The 19,604-nt window shown below is 54.8% G+C and overlaps 5 protein-coding genes across 5 annotated transcripts in view; 2 read left to right on the top strand and 3 right to left on the bottom strand.

Moving 5' to 3' along the window:
* The window catches only part of VDAG_03845 (uncharacterized protein), a gene marked incomplete at its 3' end in the record, with an annotated part of 1,620 nt that extends 1,352 nt beyond the window's left edge, over nt 1–268 (bottom strand). The window contains exon 1 of the mRNA XM_009653929.1: nt 18–268. Within this exon, the coding sequence (XP_009652224.1) occupies nt 18–242 (225 nt within the window). The 5' untranslated portion in view covers nt 243–268. The remainder of the gene's footprint in view (nt 1–17) is intronic.
* Nucleotides 269–4,027: 3,759 nt separating this feature from the next.
* Nucleotides 4,028–5,450, top strand: VDAG_03844 (uncharacterized protein; the record flags this gene model as incomplete). The annotated part of the gene is made up of 5 exons (XM_009653928.1): nt 4,028–4,180; nt 4,243–4,621; nt 4,679–4,796; nt 4,863–4,927; nt 4,996–5,450. The coding sequence occupies 5 exons, from the start codon at nt 4,028–4,030 to the stop codon at nt 5,448–5,450; spliced, it is 1,170 nt and encodes a 389-aa protein (XP_009652223.1).
* Nucleotides 5,451–7,160: 1,710 nt separating this feature from the next.
* VDAG_03843 (uncharacterized protein) lies at nt 7,161–9,925 on the bottom strand (the record flags this gene model as incomplete). Its single annotated transcript, XM_009653927.1, has 4 exons — nt 7,161–7,519; nt 8,330–8,798; nt 8,915–9,496; nt 9,551–9,925. The coding sequence occupies 4 exons, from the start codon at nt 9,923–9,925 to the stop codon at nt 7,161–7,163; spliced, it is 1,785 nt and encodes a 594-aa protein (XP_009652222.1).
* Nucleotides 9,926–11,886: 1,961 nt separating this feature from the next.
* On the top strand, nt 11,887–12,879 carry VDAG_03842 (uncharacterized protein; the record flags this gene model as incomplete). Its single annotated transcript, XM_009653926.1, has 1 exon — nt 11,887–12,879. One exon carries the CDS (start codon nt 11,887–11,889, stop codon nt 12,877–12,879), a length of 993 nt encoding a protein of 330 aa, XP_009652221.1.
* Nucleotides 12,880–13,136: 257 nt separating this feature from the next.
* VDAG_03841 (proline rich protein 5MeD) lies at nt 13,137–16,324 on the bottom strand (the record flags this gene model as incomplete). Its single annotated transcript, XM_009653925.1, has 6 exons — nt 13,137–13,815; nt 14,216–14,506; nt 14,915–14,961; nt 15,388–15,621; nt 15,729–15,814; nt 16,288–16,324. 6 exons carry the CDS (start codon nt 16,322–16,324, stop codon nt 13,137–13,139), a joined length of 1,374 nt encoding a protein of 457 aa, XP_009652220.1.
* Nucleotides 16,325–19,604: the final 3,280 nt, after the last annotated feature.

The raw sequence follows: 19,604 nt of genomic DNA, 5'->3' as shown, positions 1-19,604 counted from the left end.
GTATATGTACGTCTGACCATGTGGCTGGGATCCCCAGGCTGTAGGTTGAAGGTATCGACCGAAGGGGGAAGTGAAAGCTTCCCTTGATGCTCAAATTCTCCGCCACTCTTGAAGGCATGCGGAGTTTGCAAAAGTAGCTTGATGAACCCGTTCGGCTGAGTGAATTGCGGTCGCTCTTGGAGAAGACTTAGTAGTCCATACGAGTTACAGACGGCGAACAAGAGGACAACAATGGACTCCATGACGGCTAGAATGAGAGAAAAGGCCTTACTCAGACGGTGATATCACGTTTCTGCTGCGGTACGGCACTTCCCGTATACACCAGACGGTCGGAAAAGAACATCATCGAGACATACATTCGTTTTGTATATGCAGAAGCTGTATTACAAGCCGTGACTTATTAGTGATTTGTGCTCTGGATGTCTGGTAGTTGACGAACGGCCCTTGTTTGCCTCTCGGGAAGGTGATAGCCCTCTCGTGGTAGCAAATGTGGTACGAACGGGAGAATTGCCGTCTCGATATCGGCCAGAAGAGCCACAATAGCGAACCTACCGACCTCCGTATTACCTCTTAGCACAGCTTGTACGAATCACACTATCTGTCATCAATGGCAGGCTCGTATCGCAGATATTAGACTCAAGTCAATGACTTGCTTCCGATTGCAACATGTCGCTGACAGTATACAGGAGCTGTCAAAGAAAAGAAAGTGTAGCTGTTTGATGCGAGAACAAGCTCAGTCTCATCTATGTTTGACGGTGCGAGACATGCGCGTGTAGAACATCCCACGAACTCCATTATCCTAGGCAACAATTGCAGTTGAAGTTGAGTCCCGAAACCGTAGCCTCAAGATGAGATGTCCTTCCCAGCTTGTCAGGCTACAGGACAAGGGCCTGCATAAGGTTTACGTGATCCGGGAAGCTGGGTCGCACCACTGCAACACCAAAAAACGACGCAGCCTCCCTCCCCTGAAGCGAAGCAGCTGTCAAAATCTTTCAAAGAGCCAATAAGGCTTTTGCTGATAAATTTTTGCTGCACGTCCCCGAATGTCACGTAAGCGACCAGCAAGCAGCACGCTATAGCGAGACACGAGGCATGAATATGCTTTCAAATCCTGTTCGCCTTGAGGTCGCCGCTGATGGTACGCCACTAACGAAAGATTGAGGGAGGGGTTGACTCGCTCGCTTGAAGAATACACCCTTGCTCGCTTCTGCATGATGTGTAGGGGACAGTCTGGAACTTTTTCAAGGACCCCCGACGCTGAATCGAGCTATCGAGCAATAGCTCATGCACATGAGACGGGGTTTTCCGTCTCATGCTTCCCATGCAGAATACATGGCGATGACCGTTGCTTCGCGCAGGGTTGAAAATCGAAGACAAAAACCACACTGACTTCTTGCAGAGAGGAGAAGAAGCTGAGACGACGCTGGTCGTGTGGTTTCGCACAGTTGCGAGTAGTGGGATGTAGGGAGCTGTGATCGCTCAATGCGCAGCCCCCCAAACCGCTTCCGATTCTTCTTACTTACCAGGTATGCTGCGCCCCCTCCTGGGAGACAAGCGTTCAAATCATGTTCCGTCAAGCGCCTTGACCTGCCTCAAAAAAGCTAGCTCGGGAGCTTGTTGAGCTCCGCGCAACTTCCGGGTTGGAGCTAGGCCAAGTGGGACGTTAGAGCTGGCAGAGCATTACTGATAATGATATGGCTGAAATCACGGCCGCCAGTCACTGTACCCGAACAGCGCGAGAAAAGCGGCACTTTGAGGAGCAGATGTTGAAGCTCTGCCGCAGCATCCCGTGAGAATCAAGGCAAGGCATAGTGGAGTGCTGTGGGCTTGCCTTAAGGCATACCTATGTGGTGCTAAGCACCCGCCACTATTGGGTACCTGATCAACATCAGGTACTCGATGTGTTCTGGCGTTGTTCACTGTCCCCATTAATCACACGATCAGACGCACAGATGGTGGCGCCAAGTTACCATGCTTCCATCGACGTGGTAAACTAACCCAAGGCTTGGTTCGGATCGAAAATTGATCGTCATGTAACCTTGCAAGCTTTGGAAACCCTCAAGCAGGTAAGATGATCTATTACCGTGCATTATCCAGCAAACCATGGTTGGTAACTTTGAACAGAATAGAGAACAGACGAGGGAGATCACAACGCCCGTGACACGAGGAGCCCGCGAGTCAACACCACGCCTAATGTAAGTACATGTAAGCCACTGCTCCGGCAAACTCCGCGTGGATGCCGCCTTCATCGGAGGGAAGCTACAGCAAACCCCGAAATGCCAGTCTTCGATCCATCCAGGAAGCCAAGCCGCCCTGCCTGGCAAAGAAGGAAGGCTGCGTTTCTTCAAAGACCCTTGCAAGCTGCGTCGCGCCACGAAGGCCCCCAGAGCACTCGACAAAGCAACCGGGACTTTGGCCCCCGGTGCCGGGTCGACCGTAGCGCACACTAGCAGCAAATCCGTTGATCGAGAATGTGCTCAAGCAAGACTTCATAGGCTGATCCCCTTCCAGCTCCCCCCCGCCCAGCGATTCAGGCTTTTTACCGCACCCTACCTAGTACGAAAGTAGGAGCCAAGAGTCATACCCCTGCCATTTCCCTGGCGCGACGAGCATGGCTTCAGGGGCCGGCAGTACCGCCGGCTCCGCTGACACCTACAGTAATCTTGTCACTTCTTCAGCGAACCTGGATCTCGTTCATGGGACCAAATCCGCATGTTATTTCTGCCCGTCTTCCCCCCGCATGGCTGATCGCCCCGCGCGTTGTGGTCTCATTACCCGTCCCCTTTTCTTCATCCAGCGGGGCAATCTTCTCGGCCGTTGCCACCATACCACGGGACGAGATTAGGCTCGAACCCAGTCTGTGCCCAAAGGCACATCCTGCCAAGGCTGTGATCAAAAGATGGCGTGTGGTGGTTGCGATCATTTCCTTCCTCATCGGCTTAACGTCTTAGCTGTGGTACCGGATGTGTTCGAGGCGCAGGAGACTGTCCATCACTTCTGTTTTTGGCTGGCTTCGATTCTGCCCCAAACTGACTTTGGAGAAGACTAGCTGTGCAGACTCTCGGCTGGTAGATAAATGCCCTTGCGTCAGGCATGTCACCCTTACTTTGAGGACCTCTGGCCGCACGCGATGGGCCGCATGTGTGACAACCCCTGTCCGCACGCCTCGCTTGCAGCTGGTCGGGGTTTTGACCTGCAGCTTTCCATCGTAATTTTGGCCGGAACTTTGAACAGCGAACCCTGGCTGCTGCTGCTTGAACGGCAGAAACTGTCCTTGGCCATTGCGGCAGCCGCCACAAACCATAGCCGGTAGCCCCTTTACGAGCTCCCCGCCTGTGACAGGACCCCGTAAACTCTATCTCGGGTTGAGTGCGACTATTTGTTGGTATTGCAACCCAACCCTTTCCTCATTCGACGAGAGCGACAGAAGCTGAAGGTGCCTAACTGTCTTTGCGTCTCGTAAATTGTTCGCAGTACATGTAATTCTTCCCCGACCCTGGGAGGCAAGCCTTGTATCAGTTCAGGGGCCCTAACTCGGGGTTGTGGCAGGGGACATCCCACTGGCTGGTCGCAAATCCCTTGAACTTTGTCACAGCCTGCATCGGATGGACTAACCCATCCCTACTTGCGTGCAGGGGTGCCTCACGATCAGGTTGCATTTCTTGCCTTCGCAAACCCTGTCACGCCCCAGATCCAGCAGGCCAATACCTGACCCGTGGAAAGACGAGTATCCTTTCCCGCTACCCCAGCGCAGGCTTTAATCAACACGATCCCACCCCCATCGATCTGCGTGCCACTGGCGTTTGTCTCTCCTTTCCCTTCTGCCTTGTGGACATAGCAGTGTCGATCTTTACGGTTCCCCTGGCTTGACTGGCCCGAGCCACACAAATGTCCAGTATCTGATCGTCGGAAGCCTAGACACAAAGCGACAGCATTCCAAGGTGGTCGTCAACCCTAGATTGCCTGTCCGGAAACTTGCCTACGAGTCGAACCTCTGGGACATCCCAGAGACCACGCATCACCCGTCATGGGCAAGCCTGATGACTATGGCCCGGTCATGAACGCCTCGTTGTGGACCTGCGTCGCGTTCGCTTCGATCTTCCTGGGTCTACGACTATTCGCCAAGTTCTGGAAACACCGTGGACTGTGGTGGGACGACTATTTCCTCATCGGCGCCTGGGTGAGTTCTGCCTTGGAAAGTGGTTACCTTTAGAGCTCCATCGCTAATGGCGGTCTCTTCAGGCCATGCTCATTGTCAGTGTTGGCATCAACACCAAGAATGTCTCTCTAGGCTTCGGCAAGAAGCTCACAGACTTTCCTCCGGATTTCGACTTCAGCGTTTTTGAAACGGTCGGTCTCTTAGGAAATTTAGGCGGCAACGCCTCCATGTTTGGCATCGCGTGGAGCAAGACATCGTTCGCCTTGACGCTGCTCCGTGTCGTCGAGGGCCGCATGAAATGGGTTATCTGGTTCATCATGATCTCCGTCAACCTGGCCATCACCGGCATGGTCATCATGACGTGGGCTCGGTGCAGCCCTGTGCAGAAGAATTATAAGCAGAACCTGCCTGGTCACTGCTGGGATCCGCAGATCAACGCCGATTACATGATCTTCGCCTCTGGTACGTCGAAATTATTGTCAGTAGTCTTCTGTGTGCGGCAAGCTAACGATGCCTCAGCCTACTCTGGAATCATGGACATAGTGCTGGCTCTCCTCCCTTGGCAAGTCCTCTGGGGGCTCCAACTGAACCTCAAGGAAAAGCTCGGAGTGGGCATCGCCATGAGTCTTGGAATCTTGTAAGGCACCCGATCCACGCCCCCTGTCCCTCGGATGCCTTGTCTGGAGCTGACAAACTACTCCAGCGCCGGTGTTATCGCCTTCGTAAAGTGCTCTGTGCTTCCTTCTGTTGGAGGGCCGAACTTTAACTGTGAGTACAAATCACCCCCGTGTTTTCCTTCCCTAGTGAAGTCTTCAGGAGCTGACTAGATACAACAGACGACGGTTCACTTGTCATCATCTGGGTTGAGGTCGAGAACGTCATCGCCATCGTCGCAGCCTCGATCCCCGTTCTCCGCGTCTTTTTCAAGGACCTCAAATCTTCGGCCCGTGGCTACTACGTGTACGGTACGGACGACCACACAAAGAGGTCTCGCATCGGCAACAACACTGTTGTCGTGACGGCGAACCGCACTGTAAACCGCCGCGGCTCGGTCAGCAAACACATGGGCGAGTCTGGTCTCGACGACGACAGCGACAAGAGCATCCTCGACGGCCGTCACGGTACGAGTCCCAGCTCTGGCGTCCTGGGCGGCATTACGCGCACAAAGGAGATCACCGTCGACTACGATGCAGCGCGGGACGGAGATAGTGCGCGGAGCGAAGGTTATGAGATGGAGCAGATGGGCGGCCGTAGACATGAGCACCCGCACAGCCCCGGCATGGCCGTGTAAAAGTAGTGAGCAATAGTGATTTGATGTACTGTTGAGTACTTAGCGAGGCCTGGCATCGTCAAATACCGAAGTCTTACACACAGAGAAATTGGCGTCAGTGTCTGAATATTGTCCTATATTCGACTATTCAAAGATCTCCGCCTGCGCTTTGATAATAGCGGTAATATTATATCATTTGCTTGACAATCTCCTTCAATCTGGGTTGCAGCCAACTTTGCTCGCAATGGCCGATTCGTCAGCACTTTTTTGGACAAGAAGAATCAAGCAGCGTCCCCAAGCACAACAAGCGCACCGGCACTCCAGCGCCACCCAATGACTCCCGGGCACTGCTTGTCCCGTCTCCCCGAGCACCCTACCCTCAAGCGGCGTTCCAGGCTATCGACAGGGGCTTGATCCCTGTCAACGGAGGCCGGGCACCCTTGTTCCCCAAGTCCTACTGCATCGGGGGCAATCTCTGTATTCGAACGGTCACAAGCCAGCGACACAGGAACCGGGCTTAGGGATCGCTGTTCCCGCCGCCTCCTTCCTTTTCTCCCTCCATCGGTCTCCCTCCATCGGGGCTGGGTAGAAATCCTTCCCTCAGGGGCAACACGCAGTGATACCACAATGCCAGTCACTTGTCGCACGCGGTACTCGCTGCTTGAATCTGCTTGCCTGGCCGATGACGAAATGGAAAAATGGTTTAATCGTCAAGACGTCGGCAGTGCACGTGTCACCATGGTGCCACTCTTGGCACCAGCGAGTGATGGGCATCGGGTCGTCAAGCTGAACTTGAACGTAACCTTCCCGAATCCTTGTTCGTGAGCCTCGGTCCACACAGCATCAGCCACGGCTTCCCTACGCTCGGACGTGCCTACGGATGAAGCCGCGGCCTACATGTATGGCGAACCCCGTCTGGAAGGGACGGGCGAAACGGTGTGAATGATTTGCCCGAATAGTGATTTCAGCAATCGATCCCACAGCCCGCGGTGGCTATTTCCCTCGAACTTGGATCTCAGGCAGAGACGGAATTGCGTGCGTTAACACACTAATTGGTCGGAGCTCCTTTGATGAGACCTGGAGACGTATTTGCAGTAAGTACGCAAGCACATCATTGAGCCAGACGAGGTCAAGATTCATGTATTACAACAACTCTATCGCGGCAATTTGAGCGACTATTGCTGCTGAGTAGTGGTAACTTTCATCTCCTGAGACGTGGTGTGCGCTTTCCAGCTGCTGATGTCGTGCGCATCAAGCCGGTCGAGGAACTCTTGCTCGTTCGGGAGACTCAGTCCACGGACCATATCTCGAAGATCCCAATGTCGTAGCAGCCTTACGCCAGTTTCAAGAAGTCTTTTCTCGTCCTCAGAAACCCAATTTGAGGGCAGCTTAGTATGCAAAACGGCCTGCAAGCTATTCCTCCCCACCTGAAATGTGACTTCCAAAAACCCCTCAGATGTTTTGGGATAAGAGAATGCGTGAAAGTGTCCATCGAAAGCAGGCGAAGCCATTGAAACCTTGAGGATGTTTTCACACCAAGTGTCTGGGGCCATCTCGTATTTGGCATTCGCCAAGCGATGGGACTCCGTGTCGTTGGCAGCACCGCGGCTTATAGCGAACTTTCGGATAATCGAGCTCATATTAGGCAAGGACTCACCCATTGATTAAGCCAGCATGAATAAGATGCAATACCAATTGGTCACGACAAGTGCCCAACCTCTTCTCCAAATCCTAGACGTCTGCCTGCTTGAGCTTCGCCTTGGCCGCGGCCCAAAGACACTGTCGCTTCGACCTGGCGTCCTTGGGCTGCAGAGACTGGAAGAGCGCAGCGAGCCGCTCCGCCATCGTCATGCAAGTCGCGGCGAGCTCGGCAATCTCCCCTTCGTCCGGCGTGGCGCCGAAGCCTGACGGCTGCCGCAGATTTCGGGCGAGCATGGTCATCTTCTTGGCCACGTCTCCTGGCGTCTGCCAGTCATTGTCACGGTTGGCATCGCCGCATATCTGGATTGATCCGCGGACGATTTTGATGCTGAAGTCGACGAAGTTAAGGACGGCGGAGGCAACACATATAGCTGACACGGGGTCCATAGCTATTCCCAGGGAGTGACCACGAAGACATCCGAAAAACAAAAGAAATTTTTACTGCTTTTCAACAGTCGGATGAAGTTACGATACCTCGCAGTAAGAGCGCAGAAACGATAGAATGTAGAAAGAAGGTAGTATGTCCCAGGTTGAAAATTGTGAAAGGTGTCTTTCAGCGCTCAGGCTCCCGCAGCCTGATCTTTTATGTCCGTATCGGGCAATCCTCATCCCTTCGCCACACGATGCGACAGCCTAATATGACTGCATGCTGTCTGCAGCCCATAAGGATTGCAGTGTTCGGTGGAATGCTTGTCTTCCAGCCTATGCGAAGGTGCCAATACATCCAAGAACCTAGCAGCTCGGCATACTTCGTGTAACAGCTCAAGATAGAGGATTCGATCATGAGACCAACAAATGCAAGAATACCCCGCTTCGGCGGCGCCACGGCCCAGCCTTGATAGTAATGTACCTTTAACAGCCTATAGGCGTAACATGTCCGGACAGACCCTGCTAGGTGAGACTGATCGTCATGATGCAAAGGAGGAAGGGACTAGAAATACAGAACTAGCTTCTCACCTTTCACGGCCCATCAGACGGAGCTTGTACTACCTTTCGGGGGGTGGGTATAGTTGTTAGAAGTTCCAAAAGTTCATTTATGTCACGAAATTATCATGTGATCAACGCCAAACACCAATATCGATCCAAGACTCAGCCTTATCGTCTCAACAGCTCAGCTGAACGTAAGCTCGCCCACTTGTCCGCGAACCCTTTTCATGATGACCGTGCTGATCGCGCCTTGACTCGGAATGACTTCTCACCTGCTCGTCTCATCTTGGCGGTGCCCTCTACCCTCCACCCAGAGGCCGCCGTGTCATATTCGCCTTCTTTGGCAAACAACCGCATTGCTACTGCCTCAGCCGTCTGTCGCGCTGCCTCCCGGATCGCCCTTTCTCCTAGGGTAAAAGGAGAGTAGAAGAGGTGCTTGTCAGAATGCTTGCAGGGATTGGAGGCTGCTCCGTCCCAGATGCACGGTGTCCACACTTCGTCGAACCGAATCAACGCTTTATCTTCCCGCTTTCCTCTTCCAAGCCCATCTCCTAGCCTGCTTGCCCGCAACTGCGACTCGATGATAACCTCCTTGACAAAACTCGTCGTGTTTGTAAGAAGTCCGGCGCGGCGGGGATAAGGTACGAGGAGAGTATTGTCGCTGGCTCCACCTTTGCCGGGGGCCTTTCCAGTCGGACTCCAGAATCCGAAATACGGCTTGCCTTGGGCGTCCGTAGGCCGCTTGGGGGCGGCTGTGTCATCGTGCGCTGGCTCGGGATCGGCGAGGCGGGTCCAGGCGTCCATGCGGCCGCTGACTTCGGGAGTTCCAGTGTTCAACAAGGGAATGCGGCATTGACCATATGCTCCGCCTTGCTGTGTGGAACGGGAGGTGTGGGGCGTTGGGTGTGCCAGCCCGGAGTCAATGATAAATCGAAGAGTTCGGGAATGACGATACGGAAAGACTCGATGGTATCAGCCGAAGGGTTGCTATTCAAGCTCTCCAGAAGGGATGCATTGGTATAGGCCCAAAAGTCTGAGTAGGCAGGGGAGTCCACCGACAAGGACGCCTTGTAGAGAAGCTCGATCTGACTGAAGAGATGCTCGACCATATTTCGTACCAAGCCCTGGGACACTTCGCGAGGCAAGGCTGCCAAGGTCCAGATGTCCCACGTGCCGAAGCTAAAGACCCATATAGTCTCTTTGGGCGGGTCGGTTTGCTTTGGACCCTTGAGAAATTGGCTGACTTGGTGCGCGATATCGGCAGTGCTGGCCAGTGGGTACTGCTTTCCGACATGACGATAGTCGACCCCCAAGTTGGTCTGGTCCGCAACTGGAACCAGCAGCTTCTGCAAGGTGGGCTTATAGAGGCTGTTGGAGGTTAATACTTGGGTGGGCAGGTCAAGAGCAGGCACGAAGGATTCGTGTGATGAACAACGCAGCTAATGGGCGTCATTAGCAAAGGTTCCCCCAAGCTTTGGAGTGTTGTACTGTACCTCAGCGCAAAGGGCCTCTGTCCAGCTAGGGCCGCTTTTGCCCTTGGACTTGGAGGGTGATGCAACATCGGGAGTGCCAAAAACGACCATGCGAACGGGCCCTCCAGAGCTGATGTTGTAAATAGGGGAGCTCGGCGCGGTTGAGGAATATGGCCATTTCCAGTAGTTGGAAAAGTCGGCGCCAAGGAACGACTGCTTGGTTTGCGAGGGCACGAGGCAGACGAGGGTGAGGAGCAGAGCCGCGGCGATCAGAAGTTGAGACGCCAAACGGGGGACACGCAGGCACCGCGACTTGACAACGGCGTAGAGATTCGCGAGGCGCGCACGGGTATCAGGCGAAGACGCTGAGCCATCGAGGCTCTTGTAGGAGGCCATGGGAGAGACAGCCGATAGTCGTATCAGTTGTATGTGACGGTCGCAATGGTCGGCGAAAGGGGCTGCAGTGACGAGTAAGAGGGCTTGGATAACCGCAGGCCAACGCCGACTGAGGAGGGGTGAGGATGAGATGGAAATTGGCGATGTATCCCAAGGGGAATCAAGAGTGGCGGCATTGTGCAGGTGTCCCTGACGACGATTCGGGGGAGGTCAGACTGTTGTCCAAGTGAGCCGGAACATAAGTGCCAGCACCGAGCGGACAGTCTTTGGAGAAAGGCCGAGGACGGGCATGATCGGCGCTGCTCGTATGTCTCGATACCTAGTCCAGCCCGGTGCAACGGTGCGACCATCTCCAGGACAAGACGTCAGCGCGTGCTTGTGGGGGTGTTCCGCGAGCATCCTGGCCGTTGGGCGGCATGATCGGTGGGTGGGAGGCAGCGCGTCGTCAGCTGGTGGAGCACGGCGCTGGAAACGCGCGGAAAGGGGGGAGTACGGGGCCTGGCTTCCGCGTGTGGTGTGTCCAGTGATGTGTCTGGTCTTCGTGGATGAATTGATGTGTGTGTGTGTGTGTGTGTGTGTGTGTGTGTGTGTGTGCCTGCTCGACTCTGGTCTTCGTTGATGGTTTGACGAGGTTGAGGATGGATGAGGAATGACCACGAGAGCAAAGCATCTTCCCTAATCGCCACAGGATGCAATTGCTGCGCCGGCAGCTCCTACCCGGTGTCTGGACGTCACTTGGAAGCGCTATGATGGCTTGGCAGGGGCGTCCCTCCCCCTTCTTCAGGCAGGTTCTATCGTGGGATCGTGGCTGGGGCATCTCAGCCTTACCGACGAGCCCCCAATGCTCTCCACTGCCTCTTCCACTTCTTCCTCTCTTACCCATCCTTCTTCAGAGGTGGTTCGCCCAAGTCAATCTCTCCTTCGCCTTTTGATGCACCAAAAGGACAGTCCTGCCATATCGGGGACACGGTTTCAATCTGTACAAAGCCTGATTTATCCAGCACCACACCATCATATCGCCGCTACGAACCCCTACTTGTGGGATGTGATTGATCACGGTCAATTCAAGAATGGGCAGTCACTCGTCTCCAGCCTACCTAGCTAGGTAGCTGACAAGGCTGGCCAGGTTGAAGCATGGCCATGGCCACGTTGGACACCCTTGAGCCGTTGAACAGTCATGGGCATGACACTCTCACTAGGCACCCAGCTGCCAGCAGCTCTCGCAGTCAATCATGGAGCCAGTCGTACGAAGGCAGTGTTCGATGCGATGCCGCTGGAGCTGGTCTGTTCTTCGTCCGGGCTGGTGATCGCAGAACGACGACTTCTTGGGCCTTGTTGCTTGGGCCTTGACACATTGCACATGCTTTGCTCATGCTCTGTTCGTGGCTCAACAAAATCTTGGAAGAACCTCGAGACCAACCGCTTCCTTCAATACCAACCCCATGCGTCTTCTACCGACAGCATGGAAGCAGCGATCCCTCCTCGGCAAGCGACAAGCTTGTCTTTACCTGCATGTCTGTTGGCGCTGTGCTGCCAAGAACCTGCCGACTCCAAACTCCCTAGACATGCGCTAGCTCGCGCCCCAAGGAGGCACACATCGTACTCTCTGAAGCCTGATATTTGCTTGGCCTACGTGAGTCTGGGGTATCCCAGGGCCCCTTAATTCACAGCCAACCCAACCGACAGCTCCGCCATCTCTATCTTCTGGAATGGAGGACTGCTGCCATTCAGCGTCTCTTGGCGTGAGGTTTTGAACCGCTGCCTGCCATGGTCTGCGTCATAGCGCTCATGTGACTGTGCCGCATCCCATTTCGGCTCGTCAGTACCTCATCTCACCTTGTCGAAAGTGCAGTTTCTTCAGCTGCGGCACAGTCGCATGGCAATAAGATGGCGCATCACCCTGATCGACCCTTCAAGCACATCAGGGCAGCGCGACGTATCCAGCAATACCATCCATCGCCATGCCTTCTGTCAGCTCCCTCTCCCAGCAAAGCTTCATCAACGTCGGCCCATTGACATCGACCTGGACGCCTCCCGCCTCCTGCACCGAGGGCCCGACCGACAAATACCTCGCCCGGGTTGCTGCGCCGACATTTCCCCTGTACGGCTCTCCTTGCAGCGAAGAACGCGTCGGCGACTTCTTCAACTGCATACCCGATGGCGAAGAAATCCAATCGCTGTGGGTAGCCCAATCCCGCAGCCCGGCCGCCTACCCGACTCCGTGGGCCTACCACTCGCCAGCCTCCATCTGTCCGTCGGGCTGGACGACCGTCGGCGCAGCCACAAAGTCCGCCAACGGCGACATCGACGCGTCGGGCCACTTCACCCAGGCCGAGACAGAATTCACGGCGACCGCTACGGGGGACCATGGGCCGAGTCAGCACACAAACCCGGTGCCCAATATCCTCGTCGAAGCCCTCGCCCCGGGCGAGTCGGCCGTCCTCTGCTGCCCGTCCGGCTTTGACGCAACCGGCTTTGGCAATTGCTTCTGCAACTTTCCCTTGTCCGAGTTTCCGACCCCCACCGTCTGTCTGCACATGGTCGACGACTTCCCGCGCCCGGACGTCATCACGGCCACGTTCACTTACAACGGCAAAGAGGTCACGGGCATGGCCCTCAGTCAGACCGACACGGCCGAGTTTACACCGTCACGCTACATTGAGACGGTGGCCTTGAGCGACGTGACGGCCGACCCGGCCACCGCTTCGGTAGTGATTGCATTTGAGGGACCCTTTACCGGCTTTGAACATGTTCCCATGGTGACGCTCGTCAGTAACGGCGATGACGAGGGCGAGACTGGCGAAGAGGTCGAGGTCGGCGACGAGGAGCCCACCGAGACGGGCGAGTCGGCGGCTCGCAGCGGGATGTTCACGCTGGGTACTGGCGCCAGTGCCCTTGTGGCGACGTGGGGCATTGCCGTGTTGATGGGCGCAGGCCTCATGGCGGCGTGGTAGATTCTGCCGTGTGGTCCTGGTGAGAGGATAAGCTTTGAATGAGATGTATGAGCATGACGCTGACGGGCATCGCCGTTGGACAGGCGACTGCATGAAAAAGAGTAATCAATCAATAAAACTAACAGTCGACATAGGGAAGGAGCGTATGTTCAGCTATGATATCCCAATACCCAAAGAAATGTAAAACTCAAACAGGCGTCCAGTGAGGCTGTATACCCCAACGCCAAATACCTCGTACATGGCTCGTCATGCAGTCCCTACGTCGGCAGATTCGAAGCTTCCAGACATCTCGCGCCATCATTGAGCGTTGCCGGTGACCCAGTGACCACACTCGTCGCCGGCGCCGTGCTCGACAAGACGGGAAACCGCCAGACCTGCCCAGTGAGGTTCTCGGTGCCGTACAGGAACCCATTGGCGCTCGCGTACACTGCGCCCCAGACCGGCTGGTTGAGCAGCGTGCCGCCGACAATGTTGCCAAAGTCGCGTACCTGCGTCCACCGCTTCGTCGACCGACTGAACTGCATGAGGACCGTCCGGCCGCCGGACGCCGTGCCAATGGCCCACAGAAAGTTGCCGCCGCCGGGGACGTAGGCCCAGTCCGCGATGACCTGCGCGGGGCGAGACAGCAGCGGCAGGGTGCCGTAGGCAACCTGCTGCGCGTAGGTGGCGCTGCCGGGGCGCAGGTCGTACTGGTACCAGTCATTGCCGCTGGTGGAGATCCAATACTGGGAGTTCTCGTCGACGTCGCCCGCGTTGAAGCCCCCCAGAAGGGCGAGCTTGTTGGCGACCTGCGGGACAACTACGGATACATCGCCCCGGGCATTGAGGCGGATGATCGAGATGGACGTGAGGAGGCCGTTTTGGGCTACGGCGTAGAGGTAGTCATCGCGCGCGTTATAGCCCAGGGCATTGACTTCCGAGTTTCCCGCGATGTTGCTGCGAATCAATGTTTGTTGGCCAGTCGTAATGTCGATGGATGACAAGGTGACACCTGAGCTTGTTCCCTGGACGAGGAAGCCTGTTGGCGGGCAGCTGAACTGTGGGCCAGCGGTTGCTGAGGCGACTGCCCGGGTTGACGTCGGAGTAGTGGAGGTGGTCGAGGTGGTCGAGGTAATGGACGTTGAAGTAGTCAGAGTGGTCAGAGTGGTTGGAGTAGTCGGGGTGAGGGTATTGGTCGGAGTAGTCGGAGTTGTCAGAGTGAATGTGGTAGTCGGAGTAACTGAGGTGGGAGGGCTAATGACAGTGGTGGAAGTGATCAAAGTGGTGGGAGTTGTAGGGGGCGTCAGAGTGGTCGTGGTGGTTGGAGTGGCTGTAGTGGTTGGAGTCGTTGCAGTACTTGGAGCTACCAAGGTGGAAGTCGACGTGGTCGGAGTGGCTGCAGTAGTCGGAGTAGTTGGAGTGGCCAGGGTAGTTACGATAGTTGAGGTGGTTGGGGTGGAGGAAGAGGTCGGAATGGTTGGAGTTGTCAAAGTGGTTGTCGACGTAACCGGTGTAGTCAAAACCATGGAGGTTGAAGTCGTGGATGTCGAAGTGCTCGCTGTGCTTGCCGCGCTTGACGTGCTTGAGGTGCTCGATATGCTTGACGAAGTAGCCTGAGTAGACGTGGTGAAAATAGTAGAAGGCGTAACTAGTATGGCAGAGTTTGATATTGAAGTGGAGGTAGAAGTTGAGGGGCTTAGCGTAGGAGACGCATTAGATATTGGAGTAGAGGTCGAAGTGATAGCAGTGGATGTTGGAGTAGCCATTGATGTTGAAGTACTAGCTGTAGTTATGGTGGACAAACTTGGAATGGCTGGATTCAATGTTGATGTACTGGTGGTAAATGATGTAGTAGAAGTGGACGTTAAAGTGGTAGAAATGACTACAGTAACGGAAGTCGAAGTCGGGCTAGTAGATACCCTGGAAGAGGGCGCCTGTGTGATAGAAATCAAGCTTGTCGATGTTGTCGATGTCGTCGTGGTGGACGTGACCTCGGAGCTTGCAGTTGACGTGGTGACAGCTACACTACCTTGGGATGTGTTCACTAGAGAGTTACTTGTAGTGCCTGATGTTGATGAACTTGAAGAGCTTGATCCTGGCAGACTAATCAATGTCAAACTGGTTTCTGTGGTGCTAAACAGAGTGGAGCTGGTAGGTGTGCTACTGAACATGTCGCTCATCGAGCGGCTGGTTGGGCTGCTTGTTGCCGGGATTGATGTCAAAAGACTGCTTGCCAAGCGAGTCGTCGAAGTGGTCGCGGAGCTCTCCGTGGAACTGGTTACATCAAAACTACTCGGGATTGGTGCTGAAACCACTATGCTCGTGGATGAAGTGGTTTCTCTGCTGAATGATGAACTGGATGGTGGGCTGGTATTTACAGATGTAGTTGAACTTGCCGAATCGGATATTTCCGTTGAAGCAACCTCAGGCGCTGAGCTCACGCTCGGAAGTGTACTAAACGATGCCCTCAATGTGCTGGTGGGTGAGGAGAGGATAGTCGAGGTGCCAGGAAGAGAGACTGCAGCTGACTCCGAAGAGAAGCTCGCAATCTGGCTGCTGGACAAGATTGAACTGATTGATGCACCATTGGATGAGAGAGCTTCCACGGAAGAGCTCAAAACCAAAATGGTTGAGGTACTCGATTGGGTGAAGGAACCCAGACTTCTTGCGCTTGTTGTCATCGGGCCAGCGTCGGATGTCGAGCTGCTTATGACGGCTGAGGATGCCTGCATAAGCGATGTCGAGAGCAGAGTAGAACCTGTGCTGCCAGAGGCCTGCTCAGCAGACATGGAACTTGAGACGTCGGATGTGACACTGGGAGGGCTTGAACTATCTGGAGCAGACGTCGTCGACAGCAGGGATATCGCTACCCGCGAAGACGTGACTACTACGAGGGAAGACCTAATCTCCAGTGTCGAAAGCGACTGCATGCTCGTGGAGGCTGTTGGGGATGACACTGAGTCGGTAGTCACAGATACTTCGGAAGAAGACATATCGGACTGAGTCTCACCCAATGCACTTGAGCTTGGCGCAAATGATGTAGCAACCGAAGACACAGTAGAAGTAACGGGTGCATCTGATGTCGAGCGGGGCGGTACGCTCGAGCCTGTTCCCAAACCACTGCGTATGCTGCTCTCTGGATCTGGATTCCCAGACGGAAAACTTGAAAATTCGCTATTACCAATGACTGAACTTACGAAACTTGGTGTTCTCGTTGATTCGGTACCGATCAAAGAGGAAGCTGACGAAGGGATGAGTCCGCCATCCGTCGAAAGCGAAGTCGGCCATACTCTCCGCTATAATGGTAGTCAGAGAGTTTCCGATGACGCTATTTGTGACAGCTCTTTCGCTTATTGCAGTTGTCGGGCTCGAGTCGGAAGTGGAATCCACGCTAACAGTGATGGGTTGGCAGTACAGATGAAGCTCTACTGCCACTGGAAAGGTTCACGCTGGCTGTGGTAAACATGTTGATACTGCTGGATCCCAAGACTGATGAGGAGTCAATGTCGTTGCTGGATGGTGCCGAGGATGATTCAGGGTTTTGGGACACCAATGTTGAAGGGACTGTGCTGGGCTGGTCAGTGTTCGACACTGGCGGGGCCGCGCTTGAAGCAGTTTTCTGACTGCTCAAAGCTACAGAGATGTCTGTGCTTGAGGCGGGGAATCCGCTGCTTGAAGGCTCAGGTGGTACTGAACTCGAAGATTCAGACTCGACTCTTGTCGACTCGACAGATTCCAATTCGGAGCTGGCCACCACACTAGTTGCAATGGTGTTCAGGCTGCTTGCAGATGATTCAGGGTCAGATGTGAACAATCCGCTACTAGACACTGTTGAAGATTCAGACTCAGAGGTCATGACGTCGCTCACTGTGCTCAGGGGGGTTTCTAGACCTGGATCGACTGTTTCACTGCTTGACGGCTGAGATGATATTGGGCCAAATGTCTGGCTTTCGCTGCTTGCAGAATCAGAAGAAGTCGAGCTCGCTAGACTCATTGTGCTGCTCAGTACGTCTGGCGCTGATGACGACGGCGTGCTGCTGGAGAGGCGTGAAGGCTCTGGGCCAGATACCATAGCGACACTGCTGAGGACCTCGGATGATGCATCTGTCGAAGAGGTCGTTTCGCTGTCCGGCGTCTCTGAAGATGACGATTGCAGAGGAGCACTGGTACTCATGGGCTCTGTCAGCTCCGCACTGGAAGCCGGGATTTTGCTACTTGGAACGTCTGATATGATGAGTTTTGACGAAACCTCGGAACTAATGGCAGATGCCCAAAGTTCTGAGCTGGAACTAACGACCTGACTACTGGCAGTTTGGATGGATATCGATTCAATCGTCGTACTGGTGCCAAGTGAGCCAGGTATTACCACTGAACTGCTCGCAGATGGTGGGGATTGTAGCTCAGAGGTCGGAATCTCAGTATTAGAGGGCCCGGATGGCTCCACCATTGATGAAGTGATTTCACTGCCCGACGTTGCTGAAGATCCCATCCCAGAACTTAGAGATTCACTGCTGGCAACCTCCGTGGATATCGATCCCGGGGTGGCTCCAGGCTGATAAGATGACGCTGAAGTGCTCGACGCGAGGTCGGACACGTAGCTGGTTGAGGCTCTGGATGGAAGTCGGCTGGATGAATCGAGCGGAGCGCTGGTCAACTCAACAACCTGTGATGAAGGCTGTGCAGGCTCTGTCGAACTCTGCGGTTTACTGCTGGGACTGGATTCCTGGTCTGATCTCGTACTGGTTGAGTCAGAAGGCTGCTCAGTGCTTGAAGACGCGACCACGCTGTCTCTGGTGGAAAACATAATAGTACTGCTTGACAGAACTATGTCCCTGATACTCGAGGCTTGGGCTTCGCTGCTACTGACGACTGAGTTGGCGCTTGTGGGTTCGGAGATACTGCTGCTGGGCTCCGAAGTCCTCGTAGATGGCGGTGCAGTACCGTCAGACACCGCAACAGACTTCGAAAGCTGAACGCTCGTCTCACTGCTCAGCGGAGCGCTGCTGGTCTGCATAGGCAGCGAAACGGTCGAAGAACTTTCGTAAGAAGTTGATGGTGGGAGCGATGCACTACTCGCCGCGATCATCGATGAGGCTAGCAAACTTGTCTCGGTAGCCCCAGCGTCTGAGGACATGGTAGAGGACAAGCTTGAAAGCTCGATACTACTGCTAAGCTCCTCGGATGAGCCTCTGTCAGAAGAAACAGACTCGCTTGACGATGGTGTGCCGTTGCTCAATGCGTTGGATGGCCCGATGCTTGAAACTGAACCGCTACTCGTCGGGATCATCGCGCTGGCACCAGACTGTGAAGATGCGATGGCTGATGATGCCGGTTCGCTTGACAAAGTCTCACTACTCGGGTTCTGGGCTATACCGGAAGCCAGCCCAGTGGAGCTTGACCATATGATCGGTGCACTTGACGGCTCCGCGCTTTGTCTGCTGGCACTCGACCGTACGACGTCTGCGGAAGAAGTGGCTGTAACGCTTGGAGAGATGGACACGTTGGTCGAAGATTCCCTAGTCAATTCAGTCTGGCTTGGGAAAGGAGTCGGTTCTTCAGGTGAGACGACAAAACTGGAAATGCCCATTGACTGAGTGGAGGACAGAGCAGCCTCCCCCGACGAGCCATCTTGCCCCGATGAAACGGTTCCGCTGGAGATGGCCGAAGATTCGCTTTGAGGAATCGCCGTCACGTTCAAAGAACCGACTGCCTCCGTCGAGACAGAGTCGCTCGCTGGAATGGCCTCGCTGGAGGATCGCGTGGGCTCTATTGACGAGATAACAGCAGTTGGGAAAGATGCGCTACCACTCAAGGATATCATTGCTCCAGAGGAAGACAAACTCTGGCTTGAGGAGCTCATATCGCTTGAAGAAACAATCGGGTCGCTGGAGGAAACAGCAGGGTCGCTCGAAACAGAAGCATTGCCGGAAGCAGATTGGCCAGGGGTAGCACTCATCTCAGCAGATGATAAGGTCTCGCTGGGCGACAGGCTCGCGCTTGCTGGCACGGTGCTGCTTGAAAAAGGCGTCGTACTTGGCACCACTGAAGGCTGACCAGGGGATATAAGCCTGGTCGAGGAGGCATCAACGCTTGAAGAGGTGGCATCGGTCGACAGCACAGCGTCACCCGAGGAGGTGGAATCACTCGGCGAGGCAGGAAGCTCACTTGAGATGCCAATCTCACTCAGAGTGACGGCTTCCGTCGATGATGGACCTTGCTCGCTCAATGCTGAAGCCTCACTACTCGGCGAGACGGAAGACGAGCCACTCAACCTGCCCGTTTGAATGCTCGATACGATAGACGAGGGAAGAGACTGTGTAGTTTGACCACCTGGAACAAGTAGGCTGCTGGGCTCAAGAGAGAGACGTAGGCCTGATTCAGAGGTTGAGGCACTGGATCTGACAAAGTCACTCGTTGTCGAAGCGCTGATACTTGGTGGAAAGACGGGCTCTCTACTTGTATCCGGGTTGGTTGCTGAGGTGAGGACGCTACTCATGGACTGCGACGAGGCCAAGCCGGATGTTTCTACCGATTTTGACAACGAATTTCTTGTAGACAGCACAGGTGTGTCGGTTGAGGATGCTTGAGACAGTCTAATTGAGGAAAGCATCGAGGGTTCGACGGATGAAGTGATGGAGGGCGTGACGGAGGGCGCGAGACTGACTGTAGAGGAGGCGCTGAATGGTTCCCCCGCGTTACTCGGCATTATCGAGGACTGAGGAGTAGAGCTCACAGGCACGTTGGTC

The sequence above is a fragment of the Verticillium dahliae genome, genomic scaffold (assembly GCF_000150675.1).
Source record: "Verticillium dahliae VdLs.17 supercont1.6 genomic scaffold, whole genome shotgun sequence".
NCBI classification, from domain to species: Eukaryota; Fungi; Ascomycota; class Sordariomycetes; order Glomerellales; family Plectosphaerellaceae; genus Verticillium; species Verticillium dahliae.
This window is presented reverse-complemented; position numbering and strand designations above follow the sequence as displayed.